Source organism: Notolabrus celidotus, chromosome 10 (assembly GCF_009762535.1).
Source record: "Notolabrus celidotus isolate fNotCel1 chromosome 10, fNotCel1.pri, whole genome shotgun sequence".
Taxonomy (NCBI): domain Eukaryota; kingdom Metazoa; phylum Chordata; class Actinopteri; order Labriformes; family Labridae; genus Notolabrus; species Notolabrus celidotus.
Window position 1 is genome coordinate 2,829,073 of NC_048281.1, and position 18,642 is coordinate 2,847,714.

The following is an 18,642-nucleotide window of genomic DNA, read 5'->3' on the forward strand; positions in this document are numbered from 1 at the left end:
TGATTTGACAGAACACTAATTCTAAAAGCTGCTGCTGTAACATGATGCAACGTGTGACAGATTTATCTGTTACATACATGTGTGCAAGGTTGGTCAATAATTCAAGTTAAGAATAAGTTTTCTCTTTAACATTTGTGATACATTTGTAAGTTCTGGGTTCTTGATCCAAGTTTAACATTTTGCAGACCACACATTGCATGATTGAAATAAAAGTAAATACATGAAATCATGTCATATCACAGAGGTCGCTTAATAATATAAAGGTGCAAAGTAATGAAAAACACAATATATTAGACACATTTTACCCAGACATATCAACACTCTAATGTGTGTCAGTATGCTCCTGAGTTTCATGATAGCCAAGATTTTCATGTTAGCCAAGAACAAAACACTGATAAGAAAACTTTGGTGGGTGATAGAATCGTCTTGAAAACTTCAAAAGTGTGAGTAAGAGTAAATTTCACCTTCAGAATGGCTGGTGAAGTAGACCCAATGTGAAAAGTGGAAAGAGCCCTAAAAACAGACAAGTTTAAACACAATATGATGTTAGCTTGGGATGTTTGTTCCTCTCCTCTGCTTCTTTTCTTTTACATTATTGACCTCACTCAGTCTATTGCAGAATCTTAGATGTCTTCAATTGATACTGTACAATGTTAAATAAATTGTGATTTTAAAAATGTTCATGATCATTGTTGTATTCCCTCCTAAGATGTCCTTAAACACATGTATGTGCTGCCACATAAAACTAGATGTCTTCTTTATAGATCTAAAATATGTCAGTGTGAAATATGCAGATACTTTTGTGGACTATGGGATTTGATAGATAGTCCTAGAATAGCTTCTTAAGACCATGTGGTGAGAAGGATCATGTGATATGGTTGTAATCACCAGAGCAGGTACCAAAACAGACTTTAATGGAATAAAAAAGTCATATTATATCTGGTTTATCAACTTCTGAAGTGAAAGGTACACAGAGAGCTCAAAGCCAATGACATTTATTGTGAAATTCGAATCTGGAATGTCTCTTGATGTTGTCGTAAAAGACATAGGGACTATAAAAGGAGAGACAGACAGAGAGAGAGAGAGAGAGGGAGTGAGTGGAGCTGGATTACCTACATCTAGCCCATCTTTCGCTGTAATGTCACATTTATGTAGCAGAGGTCCTATCTTCAAAGTAAGAGCCTCTGTTTTCTGTCACTGTACTGGTATAAATAAACCTGCTCTTGTGATTTGCAGCTGAGACGAGGTGTATTGGTTGCAATAGAGAAACTGTGAGGGAGGTAGAAATCCAGCAGAATGTCAGAGATGTGTGTGTGAGTATTCTTCAAAAACAAAACTCAATTAATTACAACCACAGTGTATCAGTGAGTTATCCTGTGCTTGGTTTGGACTGAGTATCTGCATGTAGTTAAGCGACTTTACTCAGAAGAGAGAGAGAACCCCTGAGAGCATGTGGGTGTCCTCCTATCAGGTAGTGCCATCTAATCTTCCAAACCACAGTAAACATTGTGCCCGGGTCAGTCTCACGGTCTGAGGCAGGTGATTTTGCTCCACAGGGACTCAGATCGCCTTCACTGCGGCTCATTACACATAAGACAGCAGTAAACACGAACCAGAGTGCCATTCATCTCCTTCTGAGGAGCAGCATGGGATAAACATCAGCTTCTTTGTACTGTAGGTTATCTCTGTTTACAGGTTCTACATGCAAATACAGAAGCTGTGGGGGTCTAGATTTTTAGCATGGGAGGCATTTAAAGTGCATTTGTAGTGTGAGCAGTTTTGACCAATTACACATCAGCAGTAAGAGTGTAACGATTCATCCACTACATCGATGTATCGATTTATATTCCTATGATCCGACTACATCGATCTGTGCTCGGTAAGTTGTCCTTCCAGACGACATATATGGATCTAACATCGTTTTAAAAGGTAATAAATCGATTGTATCCATACTAGGAAATAACACATTGGATTTAAGCACAGCAGACTTTATATGGATGAGTTTTTTTTTATCTTTTAATGATAAAGATGTTAAATGTTACTCAATTCAGGCTGTCTGTCTGTGATGTCATCACCACGCGCCAGAAATGATCAAGCCATCAACACTTTGGCTTTTTCAAAGACGGAGATGTTCTAAATAAGTCGCTCTTTGTTTGTAGGATATTTAAAGGTAAAGTAAAGTTACCACGGCAACACCACAAATCTATCCAACCACCTACTAAGGCGCCATGGGATTTCACACAATGTTTATATCCATAATGAATTTATACCTAACTCCCTTACAAGAAACAACAGGAATCAACAGGACTCTAGGACTGTTCAGTATCAAGGGATTTATCTCACAGTCACACTGGTTGAATTTTTGGCTAAAAAGTTACTGAATCGATTTCAAGTCACTGAATCGTTTCAGATCGTATCGTTCTAAATGAACCAATATCGTCCTTTAATCGTATCGGCAACCACGAATCATGATACGAATCGAATGGTTGTTAAAAAGAATCGTTACACCCCTAATCAGCAGGCTTTGGTGTATGCAGGAGAAACGGTCTCTACAGAGCAGACACAGCACCAGGACTTTTCTGCACCAATGAGATTAGTCTTTAGAGTTACTTTATGTGCAAGTTATTGTTTCTCAAACAAATACAACAATGGTAAAGATCACATTTAATACTAATATATTCTTCAAAATTTGCCCAAAAAATATTCAACAAAATCACTACAAGACTCAAACAACTGACCACAAGGTCAGGACAAAAGAGCTTTCCTGAAATGAAGGTGACAGACTTCAGCCCCCCAGTGACCAGCAACAATAATGTTTCAGTCCAAATGGCTACCCCAACATCAAAACTAAAACAATGAGTGAGTGGTGAAGAGATTTGAGACCTGGTTTCCAGCCCATCCTGCCACTTCCCTGGCTGTGTAGGCACCAAGGTCTTCATCATATACTCTGTTTTTGATGCACACTGTTTTAAAAATCACATATTTTTCATTAAAAAATATGAAAAAATACAAGATTGCCATAAAAGATATTATCTTTATTATGTTTCCAGCCAACAATTCATTTTCTATGGAAAGGTGTTACTATTATCGAGGGTCAAAGGTCAGTTCTGGTAATAATGAACATGTAAAACAACACAGCTAATAGTGTGCAGGCGTAAGCAGCCACCTCTTGCCTCATTAAGAAGTGGCTGCTTACCCCTGCACACTTCAGAGTAAATTTAGAGAAGAGTTCAGTACCACAGGTCAGTACTGTCTTATTTAACATTCATTTTGAACTAAGAAGCATATAGAAAAAAAGATTTCATGTATCTGAACAAAAAAAATAGGAAGACTTGGGGGAAAATGTTTTGGATACTTTACATCTCAGGCCTTGGTCTTTCTGACCTCAGCCCACACACTGTCCCTGGTTATTATATTTGCCAGATTTGTGCATCATTGTTCTGGTCACATTATCTGTTACCTGTGGCTGCAGCATCCTTATCTCCTCAGGTTACCTTTCTCCTCCATAAATAAATCACCAGGGAGACTCAAATCTTTAATAAGATGAGTAAGTGTAGGTGGGAAAGGTTAGGGCTGACGGCAAACCCTCCTGCAGACATCCTCTTTTTCATTGGAGCAGTTTTTAGAATGATGTTTTGTGCATTGTATACTTACTTTAACTCATGAGACCCCAAAGTATGAGTTTTTCTTCAGAAAAGACAGGAATAGTTGCTGTATCTGTTATCTACCTCGATGCTGATCAAACATCGTGCTAACAGTGGTTTAATAACTGAAGGCCAAGTCCCAGGAAGTTTACCCCCCCCCCCCCCCCAAAAAAAAAGTTATTCCCTGACACTAAAGAACAGTTCCAGACTTTACTAAATTAATCAAGAAGCTACTTCATCTACCATGAGCAAGCAATTCATTACAGCATCGATGAACAGCCTTCTTTTTAACAACCAAACCCCCTGCAGAACCAAACCAAGTACAGTCATGGCCAAAAGTTTTGAGAATGACAACTATAAATTTTCACAAAGTCTGCTGTTTCAGTTTTTATAATGGCAATTTGCATATACTCCAGAATGTTATGAGGAGTGATCAGCTCAACTGCAATTAATTGCAAAGTCCCTCTTTGCCTTGAAAATGAACTTTATCACCAAAAACACATTTCCACTGCATTTCAGCCCTGCCACAAAAGGACCAGCTAACATCATTTCAATGACACACAGGTGTCACACACATTAACACAGGTGTGGGTGTTGATGAGGACAAGGCTGGCGATCAATCTGTCATGATTGAGTGACTGGACACTTTAAAAGGAAGATGGTGCATGACACCATTGTTCCTCATCTGTTAGCCATGGTTACCTGCAAGGAAACACGTGCAGCCATCATTGCATTGCACAAAAAGGGCCTAACAGGGAAGTTTATAGCAGCGAGTAAGATTGCACCTCAGTCAACCGTCTATCGAATTATCAAGAACTTCAAGGAGAGAGGTTCAATTGTTGCCAAACAGGCTCCAGGGCGCCCAAGAAAGTCCAGCAAGCGCCAGGACCGTCTCCTGAAGGTGTTACAGCTGCGGGATCGGGCCACCACCAGTGCAGAGCTTGCTCAGGAATGGCAGCAGGCAGGTGTGAGTGCATCTGCACGCACAGTGAGGCGCAGACTTTTGGAGGAAGGCCTGGTGTCAAGGAGGGCAGCAAAGAAGCCACTTCTCTCCAGTAAAAACATCAGGGACAGACTGATATTCTGCAGAAGGTACAGGGACTGGACTGCTGAGGACTGGGGTAAAGTCATTTTCTCTGATGAATCCCCTTTCCGATTGTTTGGGGCATCTGGAGGAAGGCTTGTTCGGAGAAGACGAGGTGAGCGCTACCATCAGTCCTGTCTCTTGCCAACAGTGAAGCATCCTGAGACCATTCATGTGTGGGGTTGCTTTTCGGTCAAGGGAGTGGGCTCTCTCACAATCTTGCCTAAAAACACAGCCATGAATAAAGAATGGTACCAGAACGTCCTCCGAGAGCAACTTCTCCCAACCATCCAAGGGCAGTTTGGTGATGAAGAATGCCTTTTCCAGCATGATGGAGCACCTTGCCATAAAGCAAAAGTCATAACAAAATGGCTCGGGGAACAAAACATTAAGATTTTGGGCCCTTGGCCAGGAAACTCCCCAGATCTTAATCCCATTGAGAACTTGTGGTCAATCCTCAAGAGGCGGGTGGACAATCAAAAACCCACAAATTCTGACAAACTCCAAGCATTGATTATGCAAGAATGGACTGCCATCAGTCAGGATTTGGTCCAGAAGTTGATTGACAGCATGCCAGGGAGAATTGCAGAGGTCTTGAAAAAGAAGGGTCAACACTGCAAATATTGACTTATTGCATGAATTCTGTGTAATTCTCAATAAAAGCTTTTGATGCTTATGAAATGCTTCTAATTGTATTTCATTATACCATAGAAACATCTGACAAAAACACCTAAAAACCCTGAAGCAGCAGACTTTGTGAAAATTTAATATTTGTGTCATTCTCAAAACTTTTGGCCATGGCTGTACTTAACAATCATAGGTTGGTTAACTGGATGATGGAAAAGCACTTCTGTACCATTGGTATCACTGGTATCCAATGGTGAGCATATTAAAGCTGGAGGGAAATCGAAGCGTTCAACTGCTTCATCTATTTTTAATCACAAGTCCTCGAACTAACATGTCCACAAAGTGTGCATTTTTTTCCAGAGTGCACTGGTTAAGACATAAACACAGGGTGTTAACTGCTCTCGATGTACTTGCTGGCTCTGTGGAGGGGAGGGAGCTCTCTCATTAAATTTCCATGCACCAGGCTGTTTAAGGTTGCTTTTCTTAAACCAACATTTACAAACTGGCAGGTTCAAGAGAGTGTCCCTACCGCCTTACAAGGCCAATGCCATGGCAGGGCAGCAGTCATGCGATCTGAACAGAGGTGAGAATGGAGTTATGAGTTGGGTATGACAGCTGTGAGACAGCCTCAGTCCGTTCAGAGACAAACATACACAGTCTTAAACGGTGAAATCCTGGAACTATAAAAAATTTAACAGGACAGCATAAGGTAGGTGTTGCATAACCACACACTTTGAATATTTAATCTTCAGGCCTGTGCACTGGAGGACTTGTCAGGAAAAAAAAACACTTGCTGACCAAGACTCATTTTAAAACAGGAGATGATCTCACTCGGGTCACAATGATGTGCAGCACTGATGTGCAGCTTGTTGTCAGGCTTGGTACGATAGATTTAACTTACTTGACTTGGAAAACAAACCAGTCCAGGGCCCGTATGCACATCCAGCCATTACAAAAACGGGACCATTAGTCTTAATGTAATAATAATAATAATAATACATTTTATTTAGAAGCGCCTTTCAGAGCACTCAAGGTCGCTTTACAGACAGATAAAAAACACAATAAATAAAAGAACACGATAAGATAAATAAAAACAACAAGCAAAGTAACACCAAGTTAAAAATGAAGCAGTGGAAATTAATCAGGGAATGCAGTTTGAAACAGATGGGTTTTAAGTTTGGATTTGAAGAGGGGTAGTGAGTCACAGTTTCGGATGTCTGGTGGGAGTGAGTTCCAGAGTCGGGGAGCAGAGCGACTGTAAGCTCTGCTCCCCATGGTGCTGAGACGGGCAGGGGGCACAGAGAGGTGGAGGGAGGAGGAAGACCTGAGGGAGCGAGAGGGGGTGACGATGTGGAGGAGATCAGAGAGATACGGGGGGGAGAGGTTGTGGACGGCCTTGAATGTGTAAAGGAGGATTTTGAAATTGATTCTGAGTTTGACCGGTAGCCAGTGGAGCTGCTGGAGGATGGGGGTGATGTGGTGAAAGGAAGGGGTTCTAGTGATGATGCGGGCTGCAGAGTTTTGGACCAGTTGAAGTTTATGGAGGGATTTGTGAGGGACACTGAAGAGGAGTGAATTACAATAATCCATACGGGAGGTGACGAGACTGTGGACCAGGATAGCAGTGGTGTGAGGGGTGAGAGAGGGGCGGAGACGGTTGATGTTGCGGAGGTGGAAATATGCAGACCGGGTTATGCTATTGATGTGAGAGTTGAAAGAAAGCGAGCTGTCGAGGATGACACCCAGGCTCTTTACCTGAGGGGAGGGGGACACTGTTGAACTGTCGATGGAGAGGGAGAAACTGTCGGCTTTGGATAAGGTGGATTTGGTGCCTACAAGGAGGAGTTCTGTTTTATTGCTGTTGAGTTGAAGGAAGTTGGAGGTGAACCAGGACTTGATCTCAGAGAGGCAGAGGGTGAGGGAGGAGGGAGGGAGAGTGGAGTCGGGCTTGCTGGAGAGGTAGAGCTGGGTGTCATCCGCGAAGCAGTGGAAGTGTATGCCGAATTTGCGGAAGATATTGCCGAGTGAGAGAAGGTAGGTGATGAAGAGGAGGGGCCCCAGGATAGAGCCCTGGGGCACACCTGAAGTGACGGGGGAGGGTTGAGAAGTGAAGGATTTGAGTTGGATGAACTGAGTGCGGCCTGTGAGGTAGGAGTGAAACCAGTGCAGGGGGGTGTCAGTGATGCCTATGGAGGAGAGTCTATTGAGGAGTATGGGGTGAGAAATGGTGTCGAAGGCCGCACTCAGATCGAGGAGGATGAGGATGGAGATGAGACCGGAATCAGCTGCCATGAGGAGGTCGTTAGTTATCTTGAGGAGGGCTGTTTCTGTGCTGTGACGGGGACGGAAACCGGACTGGAATTTTTCATAGAGGTTATTGCTGGTGAGACGGGAGTGAAGTTGAGAGGCAACAGTTTTTTCTAGAATTTTGGAGATGAAAGGGAGGTGAGAAATGGGGCGCTATGGAATGGCACATCTGACCGTAGCGTTAGCTGCATGCACGACTGCAAATAATTAGCCAATTAACAAATTGCGCCATGAAAGCGAGGCTGGTGCAGGGAACCTCCTGTAAACCTCTATCCAACAAATTCAAACTGTGAATGCCTACTACGCATAAACAACAATAAACATGGCAAGAGGTGTGACTGAGAGAAAGAAAAAACATTTTCAGCAGAAGAAATTAACATTTAATTACAAGAATATAGAATGAACAAACAGCTGTTATCAGCAAGTCAATCAAAGTCAAAGATCACAAACAAGGAGAAGGGGAAAGTTTGGCTTCAGATCTTGAACCGGGTAAATGTGTGTGGTGTTTCTGAGCACACAGTAGAAGACCTACAAAATAAAATAAGCAACATGAAAGTGGCTTGATCAACCAACCTGGTCCAGGTGGAGGACCACCTGTCCCCCCATTGAAGGATGAGGACTTGTTAATGGAGTTGTTTGGGAAGGATTCACTTCACAGTGTAACTGGTAGGTTACCTAAGAATTATATTCTGATTCATTCTAATGCTGGGGTCTACCTCCATTAAATGTAATGCTTTGTTGGGGTGTTAGCCTGGCTCATGCATACCGCTAATCCCTTTTTTTTCACCATTAGTACAAGCGGCCCGTTTTCATCGCCAATGGCTGGACGTGCAAACGAGCCCTGGACTTGACATTTGAATCAGGCTTGAGACAAATGACTCTAAGCTTGACTTGGATTTGTCTCCAATTACTTGACTCTTGAATTACATTGATTAACAGATTATATCACAGCTGTGTTGTCTCTATAGACTGCTTCAAATTATAAGTGGTCCAACCTAGCTCATGTTTCACTTTACTTCTCATTCCTCCATTGTCTCTGCTTTGTCTTTCTCTGTTCTTCTGTTCCTCTTGTTTTCCTGCCACGCCACTTACCTTGATTCTTCTCACCTGCCTGCAATCTACTCTCCACATCTTCAGCCAGCACACCTAACATCTATTAGCTCATCAGGTCTCCAGCATACCAACCCCAGAGCTCACCCCACTCAAGGCCCAATTTCTGCTTCTGCTGTTTTAGTTTTTCTCCAGCTCATTACAAATTCTGTTATTCTCTCATTAGTCTGAGCACACTGCGAATTGAAACTGATTCTGACACGGCTTTTGAAATGCACGACTGATTTTGAACAATTTCAGTCTGATCCTGCATCATTTGCTGTGGAGTATGCAGGGCTGGGCATGAGAGCCAATGAAATTCATCTGGTTAGATGAATTTCTGACATTTCAGAAATTTTGGTTTACTGACTGCACACTAGTCGGGGGGTCATTCCTCAACTTCAGGGCTTTTTTTTTGCGCTATTGCGCTTGTGTAAAACATCAGACAGGATCTAAGAGCACCATGGCTGTAAGAGCCTAAATGCAAGTTCAGTCAGACAACTCACATTTGAATGGTTTATTGTAGCAGCAAATACATATTACATGTTTGGCGCCCAGGCTCAGGCCTCATCCCTCCCTACAGATATGTTTACATGGAGACATTGAGGAGTGATGAGCAAAACATACTGAACACACCTGGAGTCTGCAGGTGGATGCTGGAGGGGCGGTATGGATGAAGGAAAATTCAGCAATAGGAATGCAGCAGAGGTGTTGACAGGCAGAGGGAGAGATGGTAGTTTTCCCGGTTTAAATAGACCGCCAAATTGAGAGGCAGAGGGCGTGATTGGATGATGGTTATGAGAGTGGGTCATGTGACATGTTTATAGTAGGGATGCACAATAACTGTTTTTTTCTACCGATACCGATAACCGATAACTTCCTGCTTCTCCAAACCGATACCGATAACCGATATCAGTTTTTTAATAGTCTGTACTCGCCTGACGGAAAGAAAGGCTAGGATGTAGTGTACAAAGATGAATTCAACATCATGGCTTTTCCCTTGACCCAAACAAATTATGTATCTGATATTACTATAGCTGTAATCACAACAACAGCAGTTCAGTCTCCCAAAAAATAAAACATTTATTAGTTTAAAAAAAACGAATGCATCAGTCAATCCAAAAAATAAAGTGCTTAAGTCAATTCAAAATTCTAAGTTTTTTCCAAACAGCAGTCTGTGCAATAAAGTCCTGAAAAGTGCATCATGTGTGCAGCAGCAGAAAACATTGTTCCCGTCTGCCCCGGTCCTCTTTGCCTGCGGCTCATCTGTGGTACCTGAGTGAGGAGCAAAGGTTTTTAACTGTTTTTAAATGCCACAGGATATAAATCCCAGAATGTCCATAACAACTGTGATTGAAGATTAAAACTTTACCCCAAGATGAGTTCTCTTTTATTGTCATTCACTTTATTTAGCCAATTAATTTCCATTTTCTATTACTGACAGATAATAAGCAGCTACACTCTCATTTCACATTTCAAACAGCAGCATTATTAGAATTAGATTTTTTTACAGCCCCCATCAAATTTTGTAGATGCCCCCAACTTTTCAGACAGAAACAAATATTTAAATTCTCTTACCCTTTGATCCATGGTCCTCCTGGCTGCTCTCACTCTTCTCCCGTAGCCTTTCTGTTACTTCTCGTGTGGATGCAGCCGTCTCTGTCAAACTTCTTTGTCTTTTTAAATGCCTTGTTGATAGGTACAAGACCGGCCCCAGATGACTTCTTGCTCAAGGCTGGTGGTTAGGTAGAATTAGCTGCAGCAGATTTTCGTATTCCTTCCATACACTGTCATAGTGATGATGAAACTTTAGGTGACTTATGAGGTTTGATGTGTTGTATGTCACGCCCCTTTCCCTCCTCTCTGAACTTTGGCAGAACATTTATTGCAAATTGCAATCACGTTGTCTTTGTCGCAGGTAGTAATGAAAGCCCACACTGGTGCCATGTTTACCTGCAGGCGCAGTAGTATGACATCATGAAGCGACAACAGCATGCAGCCGTATTTATACAGTCTGTGCATGCAGCACAGGCAAGACGAGAGGGACCGTAATCAGAGCCATCTTGGTTTATTTGAGTCGGCTCTTGTTATCGGTAATTCTTTTCAATATCGGACTTATCGGTGTGACGTCATTTATTCCCAATATCGAACCGATAATTATCGACACCGATAATTATCGTGCATCCCTAGTTTATGGTAGTTCAGCTCAAGTTGTCTGCCTGAACTATAGCTCGCAGGCGTCGCTCCATTTCTGATGATGTAATCATTTAAGTTGATGTGCAAGATAATAATTTACAGAGGTAGTTCGTTCATAAGGATTAAGATACATATTTACATTCATGAAACCATGGTAAAAGTTAAAGTTCACTATGCTGTAAGTATTTTCTTATAATAGTTAAAATGTTTTTGGATTTGTGACATAGAATGTCATGTTGGGTGGAGCGCTGAGTCATTGCATGCTGTAACCCCGTTCCCTTGTGAAGGTTTGTTGATCTCTGTAGGAGACCTGTTTTTTGGAATTAATGAGGGGGCAGTTAGGCAAGGAGAGAGTGGAGCCACACACTTTTTGAACTGTGTCTCTCTCTCTGTCTCTGTCTCTGTCTCTCTCTCTCTCTCTTTCTCTCTGTCTCTCTCTCTCTCCCTCTCTCTCTCTCTTTAATTTCTTTTAGTGTTTTGTGGATAAACACATAGAAAATGGACATCTTGCTGTATTTGTTTTATTTTTATTTAAAGGTGACATATCATGCAAAATGGACTTTTTAATGGTTCTCTACCTGAAATATGTTTCCCTGGCATGTCTACAAACCCCCCGAAAATGAAAAAAATCCATTCTGCCCCTGTTCTGATTTCTCCACCTTTCTGTAAATGTGTGCTGAATGAGCCGTTTCAGTTTTCAGTGTTTTTGTTACGTCACAACAATAGTCAGGGCTCGGAGCTTGTTCAGCCCATAGACTGTATAAAATACAAGTCAACCCCTCCTCCGTTTTTCATTCCCTGCACACGTGTGTGCTAACAAGGAGCTTAGGAGGGAGGCATGCTAGTTGTAGGCTGTCTTAATAAACACAAAGGTCGGTTTTACTCCCCACGTCTGCAGATCTAGTGGATGATTTTTATTTATAATGGATAAGTGCTAGCACTAGTTAGCATAGCCACATAGCTACATGTTTGTAGCTGTGTACTAGGGATGTACATTTTAGTATTTTCCGTGATCGATTTTTGGAAATGTTAACGATCAATTGTCGATTAATTGATTAAAAAATACATTATTATTCTTACATCAAAAACAAGGCCAAATACGTTGTTTTCCCCCTAATTGTATTTTCTACAGCAACATAATGCAAATAGCTGACGGTATTGAATACGGGTAACATGTTTGACACGCAGAATATCAACGATCAGGCTCATTAAAATATTCTCAGCGGACATAGTCTAATAAAGTGAAGGCTCATAATACTAACAGGAACGTACTTCAGACTCACAGTGTCCAGTTTTCTGTCTACTGGTTCTTATTGAGAAAAATAAACGTGTGTATTCGATCAGGTGTCAGCCGGGAGCACAACCGGGTCATAATCAGTCCAGCGTCAGAAAAGCTCAGATGGCTCTGATGTTGCTGCTCTGCAAACATAGTGTACTAACATTTCCCACCTGTCTGTTACCTTCGTATCCAAAGGTGGGAAATGTCCTGTTTAAAGCTGTCAACTTTCGTGTCTGTGTCGTTGTTGGCAGCAGTTTTGTATTGATCCTCTTTAAAAAAAAGCGCACGTGGAGACCTGACGCACAGCCGCAGCCCCCAGCTGAGCGTCTCCGCTGTGCGCAACACCTTTAACAACTGATTCACATCGAAACATGCTTTAAACTTACAACACCTCCCTGATAGCTGAGTGTAATATGAGACTTTCCACATGACAGAGAATTGATAACAAAAATGCGTGTTTCGAGTAATTTCTTAACAATCAATTAATCGATAATCGATTAATTGTGGTCATCCCTACTGTGTACCAAGACACACGTCTACATACTGACAAATAAGACAACAAGAAACACTAAATCTGTGACCAATCCTTCAGAAAGGTCCTGCTGCAGGTGCCTCTCCTTCAGGATCAGATTCTGGATCAGTTTCAGAGGGACCTCTTAGACCAATATATTTTGATGAAAAAAGCGTGATATGTCACCTTTAAGTAAAAAGCTTAAACTGTTACTGAGTGGTCCTATTGAGTTCTTTTTGAAGGGAAATTCAAGAAAAGCATTTTGGAGAGCATCAAAGCTAAGTACTTGATAGTTATGATCAGTGCCGTATCTCTACCTTCAACTTCTGTAGGCAGAAGTATACAGAGTATCAGTGTATGGCCTGGCCTGGCCTTAGTTTGTGTTTTTAAAATCTACTTACGTATATTTGTCTCCATGCTTCAGGATCCCAGGCAGTCTGTCTTATTGCCTGCAGGTTACTCACTCTCCCTTGCTGTCTTGATCAAGCTGGCCGCCTGGTCATCTTCAATCCTGGTCGTCTTGAGTCATCTGAAGCCTCTCATCTCACTACAATAAATCTGTTCAACATCATCAGCTTCAGAGTCTGTGGAGAAGTGAACCTGCCAGATACTGGTCTCAGACATGGCATGGAACTTTACTTCAATTCGTCCCTTATGACTGGACATACAAATTTGTCTTGTCTTGAGCTACCTGAGTCTTGATTCAGACATTTTCTCTTACCATTACACTCGACTCCTAAGGTGAGTCTGCTTGAATGTATTCTAGACGGCAGTACTTGACATGTGAGTTTGAACCTAGTGCAATCACTCAATACCTTGTTCTGTAAGCCATGCATACATTAATGCAGGATTCATCATTCATATTTAACACATACAATCCATCAGCCTATTGCACTATCTCTCTTACTCTGAAGAACACAAACTCCAGTCCCCAGAGTAGCAGACATGTTAATCAGACTTTTTATTCAACTTCTCGTCATGATCACAGATTTTAGAATGCAACCATCTGAAGTCACTCCAACAGAAAATTAGACATTTAAAAGCAAACGTTACCCTCTGTTTACTCAAAGAGCTTTTGGCACATATAACAAAGTAAGATCATGTTGGGCAAGTGTGGGCGTTTTATAAAGAGTGTTTTTGCTGACAGGAAGGGTAGAGGTCAATGAATCTATAAAGAAAAAGAGAGCATTCAAAAATATCAATGAGGAAACAGTTCACACAGCACACTCTAACACACCTCGAGATTAAAATCAATGAAAAGATAAGGTCTAGGATTCACTGAGTGTGCTTTAGGCTATGACAAGAGAAGAGCGATGGCTAACCCACTGCTTTTTATTCTCTCTGTTGTTAGACTCCACTGAATTTTCTATTCCTTGTTCTCTATTTTTACTGAACCTCGTATTCTGGATGTCATAAATGTGGTAATTACTTGGATAAAGTATTTGGATAAGAATCAGAGATCTTGCTTTAGGAACATTATTATGAAGGTTATAATTTTGGTTATTTAACGGTCTGCAGCCCCCAAACCTGTGCCTTCAAGGTCTACAATACTTTCATGCACCTGCATGCTGACTGCCACTTCTTCATTTTAGTTACCTTGGTGATGGAGGACAGAAGCAGCAGAATACACTGTCATACCCCATCCAAATTGGGAAACCCCTGCAAAGAGATTCCCCTTTCTGTGTCGTGCTGTTCTTTACCTGTACCCCCCCCACATCTGTCATCCTTTCCTCTGTGGCCTCGTTATCTCTGACACTGTTCCTGCTGGTGCTGTGTGCATTGTGCTCTGGAATCACATCTCTGTTTCCCCTTCAGAGGAGAATTTGAACCACGTGTGCCAAGACATTGAGGACATGAGAAAAGGGTGTCTTGAGGCGTTTTTCGACTGGAGGAACTTTACCCTGGAACTATTTGCATTTCGACCGGTGGACCCAGGGTCTAAATTTAGTTCAGGGGTAGATAATCTCCCCCCTAAAAAGCCCCTGCAAGGGGGTAGTACTTTTCAAAGGTCCCGGGCAGGGGCTGCAATGCTGAACGTGTCTGATTGGTAGATTAACCGCAGGGTTTTTATTCAGCCACCATCCACAATAACATCACACACATCTGTGATTCACTTGATTTCTCTTTCTTTCATTAGTTTTTATTTGTTCTATCTTTTTTGTATGTGTGTGTACTTTTCAAAAGAAGAAGCTGTGATTCTCTTTATTTAGCAGCTTGTAACAGTAGTCTTCTCTCAGCCCACCGTGAATGCGTCTCTCCTCCCGGTGTTCCGGTTTTAAAAGTGACCCTGTAAACTGGAGACCTTCAGCTGAACGTGTCAGTGTTTGTGGAGTTTACACAGCTGTTGAAACACAGAGGGAGTTCCTGGGAATGCAAACTAGTTTAGTTTTTATTAAGATTTCAAAATATCCTCATCAGATATTTAATGATCGTCTAAAGACGTTTATGAGGGATGCATCCGGCTGAAAGTTTTCAGTTAACAGGGTCGCTGTTTAAACCAAAACACCGGTCGATCTCTGTCACGGATTTTTGAGTTCAAAAGGATTTTAAAGCCGTGTTGAAACGTCTTTGCTACTCGCGCTTATCTCCTCTCACGTGTTGATTCAGTGAATCCATCTGTGATGAAATATAGCACCATCTAAAACAGCGCCAGCTGAGTCTCTTCATGCTAACAGGCTAACTGTTGTGTTGCTCATAATGATACGTTCATCTGTGATGAATGGCATTCGTCTTTGTTTTACTGCCCTCTACTGGTCTGGTGGTGTAGTACATTTCCTTTTTTTCCCCTCCATACGTCACTGGCCTGATTTGCACAATCTACCTGGGACTTCAGCCCGCAGTCGAAACGCAGACAACAATGGGGGCACAGGAACCTTTTAGTTCAGGGTAAAGTAGTTCTGGGGGCTAAAAGACTCCGGAACTCTTGGTCGAAATGCACCTTTACATGAACAAAAGGGGGGAAATTTAACACAAGCACATTCTATTCCCTCTAAAGACAACGTTACAATAGGCATGACCAAGAGTATATGCTTAAATATAATACATAACAATATAATAAACCTGTTAGAATCAGTCATCTTTGAATCCAGAGAGAAATACATTTAGCAGACTGTTTTGTTGGGTAACATAGACACTCTGACGGTTCATCTCATATTGTACATATTGTCTACATGAACAGTTTGTCTGATATACCTGGGTTCCCTAACAGAGGTTGCAGTACCTGTGCTGTTTTTTCTGAGCCATGGTGTAAAACTGGTCTTTTTGACAGTTCAGCAATGAGTTTCATTCCTGTGTTGGTGTTGTCCATTGTAGGTAGAAGATAGCTTGTTGGTATAAGTTGTTGTGCAGTCCTTGTAGAATGGTCACCACAATGAAAATCCTTTGTACAAGTTATGTTTTCAGTAAAATAATTTGTATTCACAATCTTTCCACCGTCTTGCTTGATTCATGGGTTCTTTGAATCCTTGTCAGACTGTTTGTACAACAATGGATGGGAGCTGTACATAAATGTCACTGTCATTCACTTCGGCTCCTCCTCCAGGTAGGGGTTTGCAGTTCTTTTTTTCAAGCCCCCACCTCCTACACAATCCCCTCGCTGCGTTTGCTCCTCCACACCACCAGGGCAGTCATGAGCAGTGTGACCAGGATGGGCACAACGATGAAGGGACCAAGGATCCGGTTAGGCGGGTCCCTAAGAAGCCGTCCAGACATGGAGCAGTCGTGGAAGTACTGCTTGTGGACTCGGATGAAGAATTCGTCCACCAGCCTGTTGGGCCAGTAGCATGCCATGTTCTCCGCCACCAGGTATGTGCAGTTTGTCAGCTCGCCATAGAGTCTGCATGTAGGAAACACACAAAAATAGAGTGAGACAGTGAAACAAAATATAGTCACTGCTTGATCGCTCTCATTTCACTTAGTTACTTTAGTGTTGCCTGCCAAACTTTCATCATCATCTTGCGTATGCAGGTACCCCAAAACTTAAGCACACAGTCAAATCTATACAAGTGGAGTTAGTCAGACTGACGGTTTTGCAACTTAATCATAGAGGTTGGGTGGTGTTACATTGAAGAAAAGCAACTTTTTATTTACCTTCCAAATAAGTATTTCCAATTAGGGCTGAATGGTAAGTTGGGGAAAATGTAAAATATTCACACCTGTTATTTTGGTGATGTACTGTATATTTCTATATGACAAAAAAAGGACTTTTATCAGATAAATCCAGTGTGTCTTTAAGCAAACAATACTATGAAGTGTTATATACTGACTTCATGTTTTACACTATTTGGGTTTGCAACACATTAACAAATCAAACATCCCTCATAAATAAAAATCAATATAAAAAAATAGTGTTTTACATCATTAAAGCCGGGGTTGGTAGTCAAAAACTAACATGAATTTGAATGTAGCATTTCCTCAGGACTCCGTCTAACCCCCGTCTGTGTCCCTGTCATTACTGTGATAAGAGAGAACCCCTCTTTGTCAATTCATTCATTTTTTCCTCACCTATTACGGCCGTGACTTTTGCAGTGCTGAATGGAGACAGACGACAAGAGGAGAGACTGACAGAGATGTCTAAGTCGTTTAATTAAGCCATAAATAGACATTCAGTAACAGACTGTGGAGGCACACTGAGAGAAGGGCACAGCTAAATACCTGCCACAGGATTACCACAGTCTACACTTATAACCCATCAGATCAAAACACTACAAATATTAGAAAATAGAAGATGCACAAAACTAATGAGAAAAAAAGGTTAACAATATAATCCTGCTCAGTTAGCGCTACAACCTCCTACCTCTCCTGAGATCACAGGCAACAGAAAACACAGTTTAAACTCTGATCTAAAGCCAAAGTTAAACTAAAGACGACCAAAATGAAACTTAAGGAGTCAAAAGTCTCTCACAGCGCGTCAAAGAAAGACAACAAAGACAAACCAAACCTGGGTTGTTGCTGTTGATTGTATTTAAAGCAAACTTAAATAAAATAAACAGAAGTCTTTTATTTTGTTAACTCTAATAATGATTTTTCATTTATATATATGGTCTTGGTCTTGGGTCTTGCCCTGTCTTGGTCTTGGGTCTTGACTGGGTCATGATCCCTAAATATCTTGGTCTTGTCTTGGCCTCGGTGCACTCTGGTCTCGGACATGTTTTGGTCTTGGTTAATGTGGTCTTGACTACAACACTACCAAGAAGATAATTAAAGTTTTAACATATGTGCTATCTGTTGCAGAGATGTAACATGTCTTTGGCTGGCCTGGAGCTTGGCTGATTTGCAAATTAGGCCATCTGTTAAGTGTATTATCATCATTCAATAAGTACTTACAGTGGAAACTAATGAGTTGTAGTGTTCTTGTAATTTATGTGGTTTGCAGCACTTCGTATTTAATGCGCGACTATGATGAGCTCTGTCGCTCAAGCATTTATTGGAAGGCGTATAATAAGCACAGTACACATATAGTCTAACCATATTGGAGTTTGTTATACAACTGTTCTATCTTCCACAGGTCTTGCAGCACGCTATAAATACAACAGTAAGGCACCTCAGCTCCACCTTTGGAACACTCAGTGGATAAAGCACGCTAAAGTGACTGCAAGGCTATCGCAGGACCTTTTGACATATCGTGTATGTGGTAACCATTAGAAAGCCTGAAGAAATGTGGCTGGGTATTGTACAGACCAGAGTGTATTGTATAGATCTCATGTATGTATGTGTGTGCTGCTTCTCTCTAATGAGTCGAGTCATTGGGGTTCACACATAGTAGAAGTAATGACCCATGATTATGACTGGGCACACAGAGGACACTGCAACGGCAAATTAAGGGCAGATGCATAATAACACTTATAGTGTTTAAGGTCCAGTCAGCAACTAACACCTACAGCGCCCCCCCCCCCCCCCACACACA

At 41.7% G+C, this 18,642-nt stretch overlaps 1 protein-coding gene across 2 annotated transcripts in view; it reads right to left on the bottom strand.

Moving 5' to 3' along the window:
- Positions 1–15,627: 15,627 nt before the first annotated feature.
- The window catches only part of ramp1 (receptor activity modifying protein 1), a 119,929-nt gene continuing 116,914 nt past the window's right edge, over positions 15,628–18,642 (bottom strand). For both annotated transcript variants that reach the window (XM_034693288.1, XM_034693287.1), the window contains exon 3: positions 15,628–16,572. In XM_034693288.1, the coding sequence (XP_034549179.1) occupies positions 16,317–16,572 (256 nt within the window). In that variant the 3' untranslated portion in view covers positions 15,628–16,316. The remainder of the gene's footprint in view (positions 16,573–18,642) is intronic.